At 39.4% G+C, this 20,031-nt stretch overlaps 1 protein-coding gene across 2 annotated transcripts in view; it reads left to right on the forward strand.

Annotated features, from left to right (window-relative positions):
- The window catches only part of homer1b (homer scaffold protein 1b), a 31,167-nt gene extending 14,458 nt beyond the window's left edge, over positions 1–16,709 (forward strand). For both annotated transcript variants that reach the window (XM_053610382.1, XM_053610381.1), the window contains 4 exons: positions 11,027–11,183; positions 14,849–14,959; positions 15,032–15,112; positions 15,260–16,709. In XM_053610382.1, the coding sequence (XP_053466357.1) occupies positions 11,027–11,183; positions 14,849–14,959; positions 15,032–15,112; positions 15,260–15,448 (538 nt within the window). In that variant the 3' untranslated portion in view covers positions 15,449–16,709. The remainder of the gene's footprint in view (positions 1–11,026; positions 11,184–14,848; positions 14,960–15,031; positions 15,113–15,259) is intronic.
- The last annotated feature ends 3,322 nt before the right edge of the window (positions 16,710–20,031 follow it).

A 20,031-nucleotide genomic window follows, 5' to 3' on the forward strand; every position in this document is an offset into this window, starting at 1 on the left:
AGTTGTAAATGTTGTAAAGTTGGATTAATGAACACTTTTAGCCTTGCAGCAGTTGAGTAATGTTGCTTTTTGTACAGTGCTGTGAAAAAGATTTCTGTTTTTGTGTATATCTCATACTAAAATGTTTCAGAAATGAAAACAAAATCTAATATAAAACAAAGGTAACCTGAGTAAACACAAAATACATATTTTAAATGATGATGTTATTTATTGAAGCAAAAAAGTTATCCAATACCAACTGGGCCTGTGTGAAAATGTATTTGCCCCTGTAGTTACTAATTCCCCAAATCTATGAAGCTGCATTCATAATGGGGTTCAGCTGGACTAGACACAACCAGGCCTGATTACTGCAAACCCTGTTCAATCACATCAACACTTAAATACAACTTTTTCAGCAGCAGGAAGTTGGGTAAAAGGTCTTACCCAGTAACATACTATGCCAAAGTTAAAAGAAATTCCAGAAATGATGAGGTAGAAGGTGATTAAAATACATCAGTCTGGGAAGGGTTACAAAGCTATTTCTAAGGCTCTGGGACTCCAAAGGACCACAGTGAGAGACGTTATCTCCAAATGGAAAAACTCAGCACAGTAGTGAACCTTCCCGGAAGTGGCCGACCTTCCAAAATTCCTCCAAGAGCACAGCAAGGACTCATCCAGGAAGTCACAAAAGAGCCAAGGACAACATCAAAGGAGCTACAGGCCTCTCGTGCATCAATAAAGGTTCATGACTCCACTATCAGAAAGACACTGAGCGAAAATGGCATCCATGGAAGTGTGGTGAGGTGAAAACCACTGCTAACCCAGAAGAACATTAAGACTCGTCTGAATTTCGCCAAAACGCACTTTGATGATCCTCAACCCTTTTGGGAGAATGTTCTCCGGACTGATGAGTCGAAAGTGGAAGTTTGGAAGACAGGGGTCCCGTTACATCTTTCGTAAACCAAACACCGAATTCCACAAAAAGAATATCATACATGGTCAAGCATGGTGGTGGAAGTGTGATGGTGTGGGGATGCTTTGCTGCTTCAGGGTCTGGGCAACTTGCAGTAATTGAGGGAAACATGAATTCTGCTCTCTACCAGAAAATCCTGAAGGAGAATGTCTGTCTTCAGTCCGAAAATTGAAACTGAAGTGCAACTGGATTATGCAGCAAGACAATAATCCAAAACATAGGAGTAAGTCCCCCTCTGAATGGTTAAAAAATGTAAGTTTTGGAGTGGCCTAGTCAAAATCCTGACTTGATCTAATTGAGATGCTGGGGCAGGACCTTAAACGGGCCGTTCTTGCCCGAAAACCCTCCAGTGTGGCTGAACTAAAGCAGTTCTGCAAAGAAGACTGGGCCAGAATTCCACCACAGTGCTGTGAAAGACTGATCTGCAGTTATCAGTAGAGTTTGGTTGCAGTTATTATTGCTATTAAAGGTGGCACGACCAGATTTTAAGTTTAAGGTGGCACATGGGTGATAAGTGTTGGATAACTTTTTTAGCTTCAATAAAAAAAAACCTGTATTGTGTGTTTACTCAGCTTGGCTTTGTTTTATGTTGTATTTCCTTTGAAGATCTAAAACTATTTAGAACGAGATGAACTCATTAGAAAACCTTTTCACAGCACTGTATATTCCTTCATACATGAGGAAAATAAAATGCAGACGTCTTTTTGGGATGCATACAGTATGATGCATTTTCAATGCCAAGTAGATCTTGTTTATTAGTTTGAGGCATGCGTCATCTGTTTTTCTTCATCTGTTCCTCTTGAGTCAGATAGTTGAGTCAGCAATGCCTCAGTGGTCCACAATACAATTGAGGGTAATTTCTTCAAGTATTAAATGATTTTTTTTTAATCTTTTTTTTTCTTCCAGAGACGTGTTTCAAGCATGTCAGGTCTTCTCTTTCTGATAAGACTCTCTTTTCCTGCTCCTTGTGATAAAAGCCTCCGCATAGTTGCTGACATGCACATTTTGCTGAAACACACACAGCACACAGGGCTGTATTTCTGACAGTACTGGATTTTCCATAATGCAGTGTTTCTATATGCATATTTCTTTTTAGTGGTGCAGACGGATTGCATTCCTCTAATGTTTTGTAGCTTCCTTGAAAGGACTCTCTTTAAGCCTGTCTTAGTTTGAATTATTTTATCTTATTCCTGCAGGGATAATGTTTTCTTTTCTTTGACTATACTTTGTACACTTCTTGTGACTTTGTGACTGTTGGAATGCACTTCCATATTGTAATTTGAGAATGATTATGCATACCTGTAATCTTTTCTGAGAAGAGTTTTATTTTCTGTATTTATTAAATACTGCATCCTTCTTTGTTTCTGATGTTTTTGTAAATATCTAGTTATTAAAATATCACACAGCCCTCTCCACTAATATTGGCACCCTTGGTAAATTATATGAGCAAAGAAGGCTGTGAAAAAATGTCTTTATTCTTGAACTTTTTGGTCTTTTGTTCAAACAATTCACAAAAAATACTCTGCTCTCATGGATATCAAACAATTGCAAACACAACACAGGTTTATAAAATAAAATAAAAATTTGTTAAAAATATGCTTTAGTCAATATTTTGTGCTACCTCCATTTGCCAAGATAACAGCTCTGAGTCTTCTCCTATAATGCCTGATGAGGTTGGAGAATACATGGCGAGGGATCTGAGACCGTTCCTCCATACAGAATCTCTCCAGATCCTTCACATTTCGAGGTCCACGCTGGTGGACTCTCCTCTTCAGTTCACACCACAGGTTTTCTATGGGTTTTAAGTCAGGGGACTGGGATGGTCATGACAGGACCTTGATTTTGTGGTCAGTAAACCATTTTTGTGTTGATTTTGATGTATGTTTTGGATCGTTGTCCTGCTGGAAGATCCAACCATGGCCCATTTGAAGCTTTCTGGCAGAGGCAGTCAGGTTTTCATTTAATATCTGTTGATATTTGATAGTCTATGATGCCATGTATCCTAACAAAATGTCCAGGTCCTCTGGAAGAAAAACAGCCCCAAAACATTAAAGATCCTCCGCCATATTTAACCGTGGGCATGAGGTACTTTTCCATATGACTACCTCTCTGTGTGCGTCAGAACCACCTCTCGTGTTTATCGCCAAAAAACTCTATTTTGGTTTCATCTGACCGTAGAACCCGATCCCATTTGAAGTTCCAGTAGTGTCTGGCAAACTGAAGACGCTCGAGTTTGTTTTTGGATGAGAGTAGACGCTTTTTTCTTGAAACCCTTCCAGACAACTTGTGGTGATGTAGGTGACTTCAGATTGTAGTTTTGGAGACTTTCTGACGCCGAGATGCAACTAACTTCTGCAATTCTCCAGCTGTGATCCTTGGAGAGTTTTTGGCCACTCAAACCGTCCTCTTCACAGTGCGTTGAGACAAGATAAACACATCCTCTTCCAGGTTGATTCATAACATTTCCAGTTGACTGGAACTTCTTAATTATTGCCCTGATGGTGGAAATGGGCATTTTCAATGCTTGTGCTATTTTCTTATAGCCACTTCCCATTGTGTGAAGCTCAACAACTTTTTGCCGCACATCACAGCGATATTCCTTGGTCTTACCCATTGTTATGAATGACTAAGGGAATTTGGCCTATGTGTTACCTCATATTTATACCCCTCTGAAACAGGAAGTCATGGCTGAACAATCTCCTGTTCCTAGTCACCCAGGTGTACTAAAGAAAATGTAAAATACCAATGGGAATATACTTCAAATATGGATTCTCATATGGATTCATAGCGGTGCCAATAATTGTGCCACACATAACAAAGATACTTTTTTTTAATAAACCTGTGTTGTGTTTGCAATTGTTTGATATCCATGAGTGCAGAGTATTTTTGTGCATTTTTTGAACAAAAGATCAAAAGGTTAAACAATAAAGACAACTTTTCACAGCCTACTTTGCTCATATTTACCAAGCGGGCCAATATTAGTGGAGGGGGCTGTGTTTAATGTGTGTAGATTTTAGATAATCATAGAATGAGTGAAGGGCGAAGCTGGTAAAGTTATGCGTATTATGCGAGTAGGGTTATGCAGCTGCTTTAGTCAATTTTCTGGGCTCTTTATTCGGATTATGCACTTCACCGGTGTGTAGTTTACATTGTTGAGGCTGGCAGATTTTTCTTGAGTAGACGTTTCTAAGCTTGGATTTTTCAATAACATATACAGTACACCATTGCCTTCAAAACCTCAAAAAATGAAATAAACATGGAATGTGGACTGAATAAGTACATAGTGATTTGTTTTATGTTAAATGTAATATGATGTATTCCTTGAGATAAGGAATGCCTCCAATTAAGATGCTGTCTCCTCCAAAACTGAAAAAAAGTGGAAAAAATACAAAAACTTTATGAATTTTAAAGGGATGTTACTATTGATTAATTAATTAATTAATAGTGTAATATTTATGTATCTTATATTTGCTTCACATGGCATTCCATGGATTTTTTTCTCTATATATTTACAGCCCAAAATGTGTTATTACATCCAACTGTCACACAGTGGCACTGGACCTAATCCGGCTCTTTGCTCGAGTCGATATTGTGCAAGAAACATGTCAGACTAACGCATCACTGACATGCATCTCTGTATTAGGAAAGCTCCGCCCCACGTGCACAATTCCCTCACAAAGTTCTTCTGTGTAGCATTTAAGTCCACAGTAACGTCGAGAAATTTGTATACGAATGTGCAGAATTTCTGTATAAAATCCTCACTATGTGTGCCCAACTGAACTATGAACATGGCCCTTAATTACTTCATTTTTCTTTATGTTTTTAAAAAAAAACAAAAAAAAAACATGAAAATGACTTCATTTTTGCATCATTTTAGAAAGAAACTGAGCTCGCTGTTGTTTGAGACTATCATCCTGGAGTTGTAGTTATTATGTGTGTATGTCTGGTGTGTTTGGAGTGTGTGGGTGGTGAATTCACTCTTCTCACAGTCACTTCTGCAGCACATGAGTCAGTCAGATGGCCTGTTATGTCAGATTGCTGGAGAAAAAAACGACAAAAAAACAAAACAAAGGCTGGTATGCATGGTGTTTATAGTTTGGGTTAAAGATTATACCGATTTGGCTGGATGAACAGTGGAACATTACACTGACACTTCGAGTGCTGATGAACTCGCTGCCATATTTGTGTATTTATACGGATACACTGTACAAATAAATTCACTCTTAAGCGGGTTGTGTAATGTGCTGCACTGCTGAGTGAACTGGCAGTAAACTGTTATGTGGAATTGTTTATTGATTTCGTTTCTGGTTTGCTTTAGGGAATTCAGTCATCTTGTGGAGATGAATATTTATCTCCAGTGTTATTTCCTGTGCGGAGATGCTGAACATGGTTGGTTTATATCACTGTATAAGAGTTCGGACATTATTTATTCAGGAGGTGTAGAAATGAAGCACAGTGTTTTATGTAGGATACTGCAAAGTTTATTTCTGGAGCGTTGAAAGGTTGACATATTAAATACAAATAAGTACAAATGTTACAATATGTGTGTGTGTGTGTGTGTGTGTATATAATTTAAAATAAGTGATTTCCTGACTAAGACAAAAATATGTATCTCAGCAAAGCATTTTGCCGCTTGATTAATCTTTTTAAGATTAAATTCTTTTTTATACATAATAACCGTAGATTTTTAACAGTTTAATGAAATGTCGCCGTTCCACAGGATGTTGGTTGGTGTTCGATTAAACAAACTTGTTTTGAAGTCGAGTAGTCAAGTAGAAAGTGAATACACACAGTGGCCTAGATTTGAGGGAAAAGAAATTTCCATGTCACGTCAAGAAATCAAGATAGTATTATAAGATCATATAAAATCAGACATTTTGAATACTGGCATATCATATATCTTCAAGCCAAAGTCACCAAGTCACATGACCAATAATTAATGAATTACTCCCTTAGTCCAGATGAAATTAGAAATGGCAAAGACTTAATCAATCTTAATCTTAATCATGAATCAAAATGGAATAATAACAAAACGGAGTTCACGTTCACAGATATAGTCCAGCACACTCAGATGAATTTTTAGCTCTAACACTCTTGCTAAACCTGGTCTTTATCTGAGGAGGTATATGAGATGTGTTAGATCAGCAAAATCACTAAACTGTGCTGAATTCCAGCCTTAACAGTATTCCGGCTCTTCAGATTCGAAACATTTACTGATTATTTGATATTAGATTTAGAAATAAATTTGCTGACTGATAGTGGAATCATTTTGAATAATCAGAAACAAATAATATTAAGGAAAACTTCTGAATATTAAAAAAAAAAAAATGATAGACAACTTACCACAACGAGGCCTGTCTAAATGGTCTTCTTTTCGAGAAGTGCCTTTCTCCGGTTCCCCTGTAGGACAGCACTCTTTCTCTCTCTCTTACACACACAAGTGTCTCGTCGAGGCCCGACCTGCCTCGCTCGCTCGTGTGAGGAGCTTTATGAGCATGTGTGGCTCCTTGTCGTGTCCTCCGTAGGTGTCAGGATGTGGGCTGAGGATCTGCCAGTTAGAGTGGCAGTCATGAGGGAAAGGTGGCACTGACGTCAGCACTGCAGGCACAGCGTCGTGGGAAATGAACGTGAATTAGCATCAGGCCTCGTGCGCCTGCAGCGTAGGCATTGAGCTTGCTGGAGTGCTTAGACGTGGTGCGTGTTACGCACTGCCATGTGGGTGGGTGAGAGGGAGAAGGGAAGAGGAGATGTGCTGGGGAAAGATGACAACTCGGTAACCACTCTGTAAAGTGTGGGGGATGAGAGAGGGAATTCTGTGGGCTGTAATCCGCGTTGGTGGCAGACTCTCAATATGTCTCATAGTTCTGTTTCACTGAGTGGAAGATTTTAACTTGCTAGTGTATAGTGATGTTGGTTGAACAGATTATATTATAGACTTTATAATAATATAAATCTGGACTAACATTTATACAGTTCACTTGTGTATCATCTTGTATATGGAGTTATTAGATTTTCTTAACTAATAGCAATTTTACTGCAGTGAAAACATGAACAATCATGTCCAATGAGCAGCATGTTTTTTTTTTTCATTTATGATGGTTATTAGAATTCAGTTATTCATCTTAGAGCATATTATTCAGTAACAAATTTTTTTTAGAGATGCACCGATACTAAATTTCTCAGCCGATACCAATAAGCGATTATTCAGAGTGATATCGGCCGGTACCGATAACCGATACCGATAGTTCTGCCTTTTATGCCTTCTTTTAAATTCGTAACAATTAATTCCACAATTCTGACGGAAATGCAAATAAAAACTTTATTCTCTCCATTTCACCGAGTTGTTTCACAGTTCCTGGTCTCATAAACAGAACACACATTACTCGCATTAACATTAACACATGAACTCAATTCTGAAGATTAAAGTAAGATTATTAACTTATTGAATGTTATTAATTCATATTAACATTGACTGAATTCTAAAAAACCTCCTGTTAGTCTCACACTCACTCACCACAAACAAAAGCATTTCTACTTCATCACTGAACATCAAACTGGTAATAAATAGGCCTAATATAATTTTTTTTTATGATATTAACTCATATTATCATTAACTGTATATTAAATATACTACTATACAAATATATATATATATATAGGTGCAATATATATGTTTTTGTCACTCATCTTCATTTCAATCTTTCAACCGTGTACTGACTCTTTAATTCAGCATGAGTAGCGTTGTGGGGGGGGGGGTTGAGGTCGGTGATTAGACTCAATGCCGAAACTCCTGCTTCACTGCAGCGTCTAGTGTAAAATTTTTATCAGTGCAGAGATTACAGAGATTACAAACTGCAGTTTTATTGTCATTCCACGCAAGAGACATCATCTTTACACACAGCACGAAATCGATGTGTTTTCCCGCCCTCTTTTGACTGACAGGATATAATCGGCCCTGATCATCGGATGTTTTTAAACTATCGGCCGATAGCCGATTGCAGGAAAAATAGCCTTTATCGGCCGATACACATCGGTGCATCTCTAGTGTTTTTTTTATTATTTAGAAACTACAGTGTAACAGGATAGGTATATATTAGTGTTTGTGTGATATGATGACCTAGACAATATCATTATAAATATTTTCTGAGATAGCATTGCTATCAGAAATAGTAAGATTTGTCAACTCCATAGTTAATCATAGTATGGCTACGTACAGTTCGAAGACTTTAAAATGTCATTTTGTGCCACCATTTTTTGGTTCCCTCATTTTTACCTCATAAATTATGTGAAATTGTTGTTGGTAGATGTTGAATTAAATGTGTGATTGAGCCAATAGGTTTGCATTAGTAATCAAGTCCAATGCCATCTCCACTGTGCTACCACTGATACATTCTGTGCATCATGATATTATATTTTTGCCATATCACACAACCCTAGTAAGTAGTTATGAGAGTAAGGAATGTAATCCTGGAGCAGTTGATGACTCCTACAGGTTTAAGGGGGTGTTATATTAATGTTGCATGTTATTTATATGTGCACAAAAAGCAAAGGACAGCACAGTGGTGCAGCAGGTAGCATCGCTGCCTCACAGCTCCAGGGTCCCAGGTTTGATCCTAAACTCGGGTTTCTGTCAGTGTGGTGTTTTCCCATGTCTCTGTAGGTTTCCTTCAAGTTCTCTGGTTATCTAGTACCTCTCAAAAACATACCAGGTGGTGTACTGTGTGTGATTAAGTGTGTGCATGGTGCCCTGCGATGGACTGGTATCCATGTATGACTGAGCTTGGATTGGTCTCCTTTAAGTGCGATGTTTTCAATGCACACCAGTGGATAAAGCACACAGCTGCTTTGACAGACAGGTCAAATAAAACAGCACTTATAGTTACCCAGAACAGCATTGTAATTACATGTGGCCTTAAATAGCCTCTCTTTGCCTTTTGTACGTGACTGCTATGAGAGTAGCCATGCATCTGAGTCACCCGTGTTTTTTGGTTTGTTTGTTTGTATTACGGACGTTTATGTTTGTTTGTTTTAAGTATACGATGTCAATAGGGAAAAAAATCTAATCAAAATTTGGAAGAGTAATGTTTATATTCTGTATCTCATGGAGAAATTATGCAGCTTATTTAATGGGGAAAACTGGTCATTATTATCACAATTATTTATGTAACAATATGTTTTTTAGCACCCTGTCGGTATCATCAGGACCTGTAGAAACATTATCCTTATAATGAAACCTTATATTTCATTAGAAGCAACTATAGAAAGCCTGTAAACAATCAGTGGCTAAGAGTAAACCTGCAGAGTAAAAAGTACAGTACTGTGCTATAAAGCAAAGATGGAGATCCCGAATTCAAATCCTGATGATACCACAACCATCCGGGGGTCTAGAGAGCGAACCTGGCCATGATCTCAGGATGGGAGAGATGGCATGCTCTCCCTTCCCTGTCAATCAGCAACATTAGCAAATCATGCGCATCTGTGAGCTCATGTACGGTGCTGATGGCTTCTGTTTTTGTGTTTATCTCATACTAAATTGTTTCAGAAATTAAGATAAAATAAAGTCAGCCTGATTAAACACAAAATACAGATTTTAAATGATAATGTTATTTATTGAAGCAATAAAGTTATCCAGTATCAACTGGGCCTGTGTGAAAATGTATTTGCCCCCATAGTTACTGATTCCTCAAATCTATGAAACTGCATTCATAATGGGGTTCAGCTGGACTAGACACAACCAGGCCTGATTACTGCAAACCCTGTTTAATCACGTCAGCCACTTCAGGGCCTGGGCAACTTGGAATAATTGAAGGAAACATGAATTCTGCTCTCTACCAGAAAATCCTAAAGGAGAATATCCGGTCTTCAGTCCCGAAGTTGAAATTCAAGCGCAACTGCATTAAGACAATGATCCAACACATAGGAGTAAGTCCCCCTCTTAATGGTTAAAAAAATAACAATAATTAAAGTTTTGGAGTGGCCTAGAAAGTCCTTCTTGAACCGATTGAGATGCTGTGACAGAAACTGAAACAGGCAGTTCATGCTCCTAAAAATCTAGTTCCAGTGTGGCTGAACTAAAGCAACTCTGCAAAGAAGAGTGAGCCAAAACTCCACCACAGCGCTGTGAAAGACTGATATCCAGTTATCGGAAGCATATGGTTGCAGTTATTGCTGCTAAAGGCGCCACAACCAGATTTTAAGTTTAAGGGGGTAATTAGTTTTTCACATGGGTGATAGGTGTTGGATAACTTTTTTTCCTTCAATAAATAAATAAAACCTGTATTGTGTGTTTACTCAGGTTGCCTTTGTTTTATGTTGTATTTCCTTTGAAGACCTAAAACTATTTAGTATGAGATATCCACAAAACCAGAAGAAATCAGCCCTGTATGTGGAAGAGGGAAGAGTGTGTTATGTTGCCCTGTGACGCAGCTGGCTGCTATGCATGTCTCAGAAGGAGCACATGTTAGCCTTCACCCTCCCTGTTTCGTAGCTGTTGTATTATAGGAGTTGGCAGGTGACCAAATTGGGGAGAAAATGGAGGGGGAAATCAAATGAAACCTTTTGACATAAAAAGTATTGACTATACAGAGACGTAACACGAATAAATTAAACCAAATCACTATTTAGCGTGAGCACCCTCTCTCATTAAACATGCATCAGTTCTCATAGGTACACTGTTGCGCAGTTTTCTACGGCAATTGGCTGGTAAGTTTTTCAGAGCATATCAGAGAACCTGGCACAGCTCTTCGGGAAGCACAGCCCATTGGCTGTTGCACCTGCTTCTGTTTTTGCAGGTAATGCCAGACAGCCTCCATGATGTTTTCACCTGAAAAGTGTTCTATTATTTAAAGTGTTACTTTCTTTATTGACATACAAACACTGTCAACTGCTTTAGGTTTTGTTGGCGCTGAATTATTAGCAACTCTCGGTCAAAACAAATATCCTGATGCATGTCATGCCCTGCAAAAATCTCTTCAAGCGTCATGAAATCATGTTTTACCGTATCACCCGTCTCTAGATTGATGTATAATTGATCTGTCTTTTTTTAAATCATGTTTATTGTTTTTGTCACGACAGTCCGACTACCACCAAGCACTGGGAAGCTGAATTGGCAGCGCTGAAGAGCAACAATGCCAAACTAACAGCAGCGCTGCTGGAATCCACTGCCAACGTCAAGCAGTGGAAACAGCAGCTGGCTGCTTATCAGGAGGAGGCTGAGAGGCTTCATAAAAGGGTGAGGATAAGAAAAGCATTTTCATCACGAAATAGATAAAACAATACAAGTGCATAGCATAGACGTGACTCACTTGATTAGGAATTGCACAAAAAAAACCCACAAATTCTTCAGAATTTGTTTGGACTACTTCTGGTTAACTTTCAAACCAACTTACCTCTATAAAGAGTATTGATTTTGATTTTGAAAGAGCATTGATTATTCTGATTGGACTTGCTACGCGACGCCCACACCACCTACGTTCCTTCAGTACATCTTCTATTCATTCATCTTCAGTAACCACTTTAGCCTGTATTTATATCCTGTATTTATAATATATATATATATATATATATGTGGACAATTTCAAGACAACCACCTCAGCTTAATGTGGCATAGTATTACATTGCACAGATAATTGCACATATCTGCGCTTTATAGTCTCTCTATTTATAACTATAGTCAGACTGTTGCTGCCACCCATCTTTATATCCTATGTTCAATTTTTTTTAATACTTTTTGCATACTTTTTCCTTTTTCTAACTGTACACAAGTAAATTCTCGTCTGTGTAAATTCTGTTTTATGTCACGGACAGTCATAAAAAAAAGCTTTTCACTCCACGTTGTACTGTGTATGGTTGTATAGTGTAAGACAAATAAATCTTTTATTTGAATTTGAGAAGTTAGTCCTGATTCTCACCACAGCTTTAAACAGCGTTAACCTATAAAATAATGGACATCATGATGAGGAGGTTAAATATATTTTATATATGTATAAATATATACAGTATCTCACAAAAGTGAGTACACCCCTAACATTTTTGTAAATATTTGATTATATCTTTTCATGTGACAACACTGAAGAAATGACACTTTGCTACAATGTAAAGTAGTGAGTGTACAGCTTGTGTAACAGTGTAAATTTGCTGTCCCCTCAAAATAACTCAACACACAGCCATTAATGTCTAAACCGCTGGCAACAAAAGTGAGTACACCCTTAAGTGAAAATGTCCAAATTGGGCCCAATTAGCCATTTTCCCTCCCCGGTGTCATGTGACTTGTCAGTGTTACAAGGTCTCAGGTGTGAACGGGGAGCAGGTGTGTTAAATTTGGTGTCATCGCTCTCACACTCCCTCATACTGGTCACTGGAAGTTCAACATGGCACCTCATGGCAAAGAACTCTCTGAGGATCTGAAAAAAAGAATTGTTGCTCTACATAAAGATGGCCTAGGCTATAAGAAGATTGGCAAGACCCTGACACTGAGCTGCAGCACGGTGGCCAAGACCATACAGCGGTTTAACAGGACAGGTTCCACTCAGAACAGGCCTTGCCATGGTCCACCAAAGAAGTTGAGTGCACATGATCAGCGTCATATCCAGAGGTTGTGTTTGGGAAATAGACGTATGAGTGCTGCCAGCATTGCTGCAGAGGTTGAAGGGGTGGGGGGTCAGCCTGTCAGTGCTCAGACCATACGCCGCACACTGCATCAAATTGGTCTGCATGGCTGTCGTCCCAGAAGGAAGCCTCTTCTAAAGATGATGCACAAGAAAGCCCGCAAACAGTTTGCTGAAGACAAGCAGACTAAGGACATGGATTACTGGAACCATGTCCTGTGGTCTGATGAGACCAAGATAAACTCATTTGGTTCAGATGGTGTCAAGCGTGTGTGGCGGAAACCAGGTGAGGAGTACAAAGACAAGTGTGTCTTGCCTACAGTCAAGCATGGTGGTGGGAGTGTCATGGTCTGGTGCTGCATGAGTGCTGCCGGCACTGGGGAGCTACAGTTCATTGAGGGAACCATGAATGCCAACATGTACTGTGACATACTGAAGTAGAGCATGATCCCCTCCCTTCGGAGACTGGGCCGCAGGGCAGTATTCCAGCATGATAACGACCACTGCCTTGCTAAAGAAGCTGAGGGTGAAGGTGATGGACTGGCCAAGCACGTCTCCAGACCTAAACCCTATTGAGCATCTGTGGGGCATCCTCAAACGGAAGGTGGAGGAGCACAAGGTCTCTAACATCCACCAGCTCTGTGATGTCATCATGGAGGAGTGTAAGAGGACTCCAGTGGCAACCTGTAAAGCTCTGGTGAACTCCATGCCCAAGAGGGTTAAGGCAGTGCTGGAAAATAATGGTGGCCACACAAAATATTGACACTTTGGGCCCAATTTGGACATTTTCACTTAGGGGTATACTCACTTGTTTCCAGCGGTTTAGACATTAATGGCTGTGTGTTGAGTTATTTTGAGGGGACAGCAAATTTACACTGTTACACAAGCTGTACACTCACTACTTTACATTGTAGCAAAGTGTCATTTCTTCAGTGTTGTCACATGAAAAGATATAATCAAATATTTACAAAAATGTGAGGGGTGTACTCACTTTTGAGAGATACTGTATATATGTGTCTCAGGTGGTAGAGCTAATCCACTAATCGTAGGGTTGGCGGTTCGATTCCCGGCCCACGTGACTCCACATACTGAAGTGTCCTTGGGCAAGACACTGAGCCCCAAGTTGCTCCCGATGGCAAGTTAGCGCCTTGCATGGCAGCTCTGCTACCATTGGTGTGTGAGTGTGAGTGTGTGTGTGAGTGTGTGTGTGTGTGTGAATGGGTGAATGAGACACAATGTAAAGTGCTTTGGAACTGCTAAAAGTGCAGACCATTTACCATATATATATATATATATATATATATATATATATATATAAAATTTTAAATCATTGAATGTTTGGGATCCCACAGACGGCCTCAGTGTGAATATTCTAGTCACTCCAAGTGCAAGATGGATGTGTCGTTTGGAGGGTTGTCTGTATGCATGAAGCTTTGATGCAACTTCAAACGTTAAATAAGACGGACTCGTTAATGATAAATTCGCTAATAGATATAATTCCAGCGTGATCCCAGCACAAAACAATTAAGGGTGTGCTGTCATAGGAAAATTATCAGTGACACGTTGGTGTGATGTGACCCAGTGCAAGCCGGAGTTACTGTTACTACCCTGAAGTCGATTATTTTCCAATAACATTGTTTCAGTAGAAGAACAGTGTTTTGACCACTTCAGTTTGCAATTTTGATTTATTAAAGAACGGGTCCTACTTTTGTATCAGTTTATAGTTCTGTTTCATATTGTAGAACACCAATGAAACAAGTTAGCTCCTTTTATCGTTCTCTCTTAATAAGAAAATGAGTCAAAAATGCAGCTTGACATAATCGAGAAACAACTGTTACAAAGATGGTTAGAAAACTCTGACACTTTAGATAATGCTAAATAAATGTCTCGTCACGGAAAACGTCATCGTGTGGACCGTGAGGAATCTGTTTACATGTCCCTGTGTAAGTTGCTACTATAAAAACGATAACTTATTAGAACAAGTGCATAAACCGGTGATTTCAATTACAGCTGGAACTATTGTCAGAGCTGCTGTTATAGAAAATTAATCAACACCTTCTGACCAATCAGATTGGAGAATTCAGCAACACTGTGGAGTAATGTTATTTAACGTATACTGTAGGTAACATCAATGGATGTATTTTGTGTGCTATGTTCACATATATGAATAACCATTTGGAGCTGTCTGAAAGTTTTTAGTGGTGTTTAAACCCAAGGTTTAAACCCAGCTACACCTCTGGTCCTGAAAGTGATCTTATTAATGGCTTTTGTGATTGTTTTGGGCTTGCAGGTGTCAGAACTGGAGAGTCAAAGTAGTCAAGCCAATGTGATCAAGTGTCAGAAAACAGAGCTCAACAAAACCATAGAGGAGTTGGAGGCCACACTGAAGACTAAAGAAGAGGTACACGCTTGTATCTAAATTCTTCTCTAGCGTTTTTCATTGCATGATCTATAATGGAAGCTTTTCCACTAGGAAATGGACCGTCTGCGAGAGGAAGTGGAAAAAGCAAAGCAGCTACAGTCACAGAAAGAGATGCTCGAACAGAAACTAGAGGTAAAGGCTTATTACATTAATCTTATCTCCATTTACAAGCAGTTACTGTGCATCTTATCTGGAACAGGTCTTATGAGGTGCTGTATTAAAAAGCATTACTATCTTTCGTCACATCTCACAGCACCTTTGTGTCAACCCACATTCTAGGCCACAGATGCGAGGAACAAGGACCTGGAGGAGCAGTTAGCTGATGTGGAGCAGCGCCTGGAGACGAGCCAGCTGGAGCAGGAGAACTTCCGCAAGAGCCTCAAAACGCTGCTGGAGATCCTGGACACCAAGATTTTCGAGCTGACAGAGATGAGGGACAACCTGGCCAAACTCATAGAGGACAGCTAGAACACGTTGTCTTCGCCTCTGCCTCAGAAAACATGGACTTGCGAGGTACACGGTGACGAGAACGAAACGCACAGCTCTTCTACCCAGACCTCGTCGTGTACGTTCACACTTTTAAAGCCTTCTTGACCGGAGGACTCATATTATTATATACTCACTTGTAATGGTAATGATAAGCATTCAGTTGCACTTGAATTTATACTTTTTAGGTGGATAATATTTCTTCAGTGCCACTGCTACCTACTAGGAGATAATCGCCCATATAATGCGCCCGTTCGTTTCTTCTTATTAGAATATTATTCGAATCGTTTTTCTTAATAGTACGCAGGTAGTGTAGAGAATGTAGGCAGCCTACAAAGACGAATGCTGCTGCACATAGGCTCTTCCTTTCTAAGGTGCTGGTTTAGCGTGCCTGGTTATTTGGGATTTAAGGACATCTACTATGCTGCTGAGGACACTCGAATCAATCACACCCACCGGATCGTCCGTTCCGAGCCATATGTTGTAGCCAGACCGTGTCGGCTTGCCTCGTCACCTTCAAGGAAACTGCCTCAATGTTCAGTCGGAGCTTCAGGATACTCTACCATCAACTTCCTGACAAGAACAAAGACACCCTGGGAAGTCTGAACACTTAGATGCCGGTGTGGCATATTGGCCTGTAATGTACAATGAGCAATATTCGAAACAGTCTTTATGTCACCTCAGTGTATTTATCAGGTATTCCAACTCTGGACTAATCTGTGGACTAACGTGCTTTAGTAGATGTACCCCCAGTAGTTCACCTCAGACCAGTTATAGTGCTTTCGGATTGTTTTGGCCTTAGAGTGTAAATTCTGCGCCGGATATCAGATACGATGAGGAATCTCCTTGGTTTTTTTGGTTTTTGCAGTGTTCAACTTACAGTTTGAAATCACATGTTATTATGAAACATATATGCTGATGGATAAGATACATAGAGCACTGTTAATATGATTGTATTTATAGATGGGAAAGTCCAATTTTAAAATTCCCAATATTAATAAAATATTTAAAAATATCCACGAAATGATGCTCAAGAAAAGAGATGGTATTTGTGTGGTTCATCACAGGTTTATCGTGTGTGTCTCAACCTGATAATAACAGCATGTCCCAAAGTGTTTTATTGTTGTTATACTGTAACATAGCAATTTGCCAAGGATTACACAGTTATTAATTAATGAAAGACACATCGTACTCTTGCTGGTGTCCTAGTAGGGTTAATTCTCCGACCTAGTGGGCAGCGTTCCTGAGCGTTCGGACCCACCGCGACTCCGACCATTGAAAATTGACGATAAATGAATGAAAACTTCATACTTTCATAACTACCTTTACTGTTGTGACGTATCCGTGAAAAGGGATGTAGGAAGGCGTTTTACATCGGCAGCACTGGAATTTTGAAAAGCAGCTGAAATAGGCTATGACACGCACTATGTCTTTGGTCATTTTGGGTCAATGGGACTGAAAAAAACTGACGTTCTCCTTTCTCATTATGGTTGCTATTTGGTACTGTACCTTGATGTCAACACTGCGTGTCAGCCACAAATGCCGATGTTAAGTGGTTAATTTTGAATTACAAAAAAAATTATAGAAATAAAACTTAAAATAAAAATACTATTTCTGACATTCAATCTCAAAAACTACTCAAAATATTCTATTTGACAGTTAATTTCTTTATTCGCTTATCTATATTATTATTATCCTTCCATCCACCCATTTTCTATAATGCTTATCCTACACAGGGTCATGGGGAACCTGGAGTCTATCCCAGGGAACTCAGGGCACAAGGCTGGGGACACCCTGGACGGGGTGACAACCCCACACACACACACTACAGACAATTTAGAGCTGCTAGTCAGCCTACAACGCATATCTTTTGTCTGAGGGAGGAAACCAGAGTACTCGGAGGAAACCCCCAAAGCATGGGGAGAACATGCAAGCTCCGCCCACTCACACAGGGCAGAGGCGGGAATCGAACCCCCAACCCCGGGAGGTGCGAGGCAAACGTGCTAATCACTAAGCCACCGTACCGCCCTATTAATATTATTATTATTATTATTATTATTATTATTATTATTATCAGGATTTCGTGGCCTTTTTTTTGTGATTGTTGTGGCCAAAATGCTTGATTTCATTGCGGCTCGTTTCACAATTTGCGATGCAATTTGAGGAGTTTGTTGCGGGAAACTACTTGAATTGGCGAAATCACAATTGCATGAAATTGTTTCGCACGGTCTTTCGCAGTGGTGTTTGTTGGTAAATGAGACCTTTTAGCTGTACTCATGTTCGACGCATGTGAATCAAAGAAGGCTTTGGCTGAACGCGTGTTGTGTTGACGTCACGTGACGCGTCTGGGGCCAAATCTGTGGTAATTTTAAAAAATGGCAAGCTCCTCCGAATATTGCGAAGATTGCTTGATTTTGCATTCATTTCTGCAATTGCAAAATTGGTAAATCCTTGAGGGATTGAATTATTATTATTATTATTATTACTATTACTATTATTATGTTAGAAGTTGCAGCTGCAGTCACAGTTAAAATTCTTAGAAGAGCAAAGTCCTTAAGTTATAGGTTTACCTCTGACTGTAACAATCGTTGATACTGGACACACCTTCCAAAAATAAATTACAGCTAAATAACAGCACAATGTGTGCGTTATTACTATGGGAACATTAATAGAAAATTATTCAAGAAAATTAATCATCACCTTTCGATCAGTCAGAATTGAGAATTAAACAGCACATAAAGATTAAAGATTTTTAATCCAGTTCTTAAACACAGATTAAGTTTAGCCTACGGGCTTCTCAGCTGACATTCCCATTCAATTGAAACGATGTGTGTACAAATCAAACTAACCCCTGAATGGTTGAAAATTCTGGTCTTTGTTCAAATAAACCCCAAAACTGTTATTTCTGTTGCTTTATTTGTGAATGATTAGTGCTGAGTCGAAGGAGCTTGAGCTTCTTACTATCCCAGCTTAAACCCTGTGTGCCAAGACTACTGCAAAAATTGCTGTTATTTTAGAGCAGTCACACACACACACACACACACACACACACACAGATCTCCTCATCTCATCATTGCCTTTTTGTGTTCAGGAATCAACACAAATACACACGTCACACTCAAAGTAATGCTATAAAATCTCAATAATAATTCATCATTATAGCTATTTTTGTACATGGTGCTGAACATTCCAGTAAATAAAGGGCTCAGTGGTGCTGCACAGAGATGCGCTAGTGCCACCCACACACTCCTTGAGTAAGGGCTTGTTTGAAACATCCATATGAAGAGGGAGACACCTTGTGGTCCATGAGGAAGGAGCAGTGCATGAGGAGGCTTATTTAGCATCACTGCTACTCGTCTAGAAATGAGGACTGACTCATGATTTCATTACCCAGGCCAAACAATTAAAATCCAAACACATTCAGTGTTTTAGGACAGAATGTTCCGGCGCTATCAGCCTCAGATACATCAGCCTTAGCTTACTCTCCTCTCGGCAGCTCGTCCATAGAGGCAGAGCCCCACCATGTACTCTATGTATCAGCTGTTCAACAAATGTTAATGTTCATGCAGTTTAATTTATATTGAAATACTAATTAACTCTTTTATGAGAGGAGCAATTTGATAGATATGCACAAAGGTTTCATTGATTTGGTCACCTTCCTAGATGAGGGGCACAGCTCCACAGAGTTATTATTGTACCTAGTGGCCAAAAATGGGAACTGCAAATGAGCACATATAGAGGCCCATTGTGACAAGATTCACGCTGCCCCATTCTCCATACATAAATTAAATTAAAATTACTCTCATTTAAAAATACCCTAAGGATGACAAGATCTTGTCTTATAGCAAATTGGAATTAAATCGAATACATTTCCACAAACAAAGGCAAAGTGTTAATACAGACAGTGTGTCTAGGAAGTACAGAACCATTTCTGAGAGTAAAAGGGGGATTATCCCAATATAGTAAGACCCCCCATATCTGCTGTTTCAGAAAAATGAAAGTAGAAAACTGCAGAAATACAGTAAACAGCCATATTTTAAATTGCGCACTGAGTAATGTGATGAAATCTCATGTGGTCCCACCCGGGCCATTAACCAGCCCTTTGTCCAGCAAAGAAGAAGAACAAATAAGAAGAAGAGGGGTGAGTACAATACAATAGATATTTTAGAGACAGAGAGAGAGAGAGTGAGAGAGAGAGACCACATTCACATTCATATACCATTTATTATTATAATTATTATTATTAGTTATTGTTGTTAATGTCTTATTGTGCCTAATTTATAAATGACACTTTATCATAGGCATGTACAGTAGTGCTCGCTACGACCTGCGGTTTCAGGCATCCGCTGGGGGGCTTGGATCCAATCCCCTGTGGATATGGAGGGTCCTACTGTATATCAGACATGCGTGTGCACCACGGTGACCTTGTTTCCCCACATAAAGGCTGAAAAAAATACAGAAAAATGTGTCTCCCTGAATTTTTGAAGGTAGTTTTAGGTCTTTTGTGTGGTTCTTTTGAAATGTACTTGAGCTGGAAATTTTTTTGTTGAAACCTGGAATATCCT

This window comes from Ictalurus furcatus, chromosome 22 (assembly GCF_023375685.1).
Source record: "Ictalurus furcatus strain D&B chromosome 22, Billie_1.0, whole genome shotgun sequence".
NCBI classification, from domain to species: domain Eukaryota; kingdom Metazoa; phylum Chordata; class Actinopteri; order Siluriformes; family Ictaluridae; genus Ictalurus; species Ictalurus furcatus.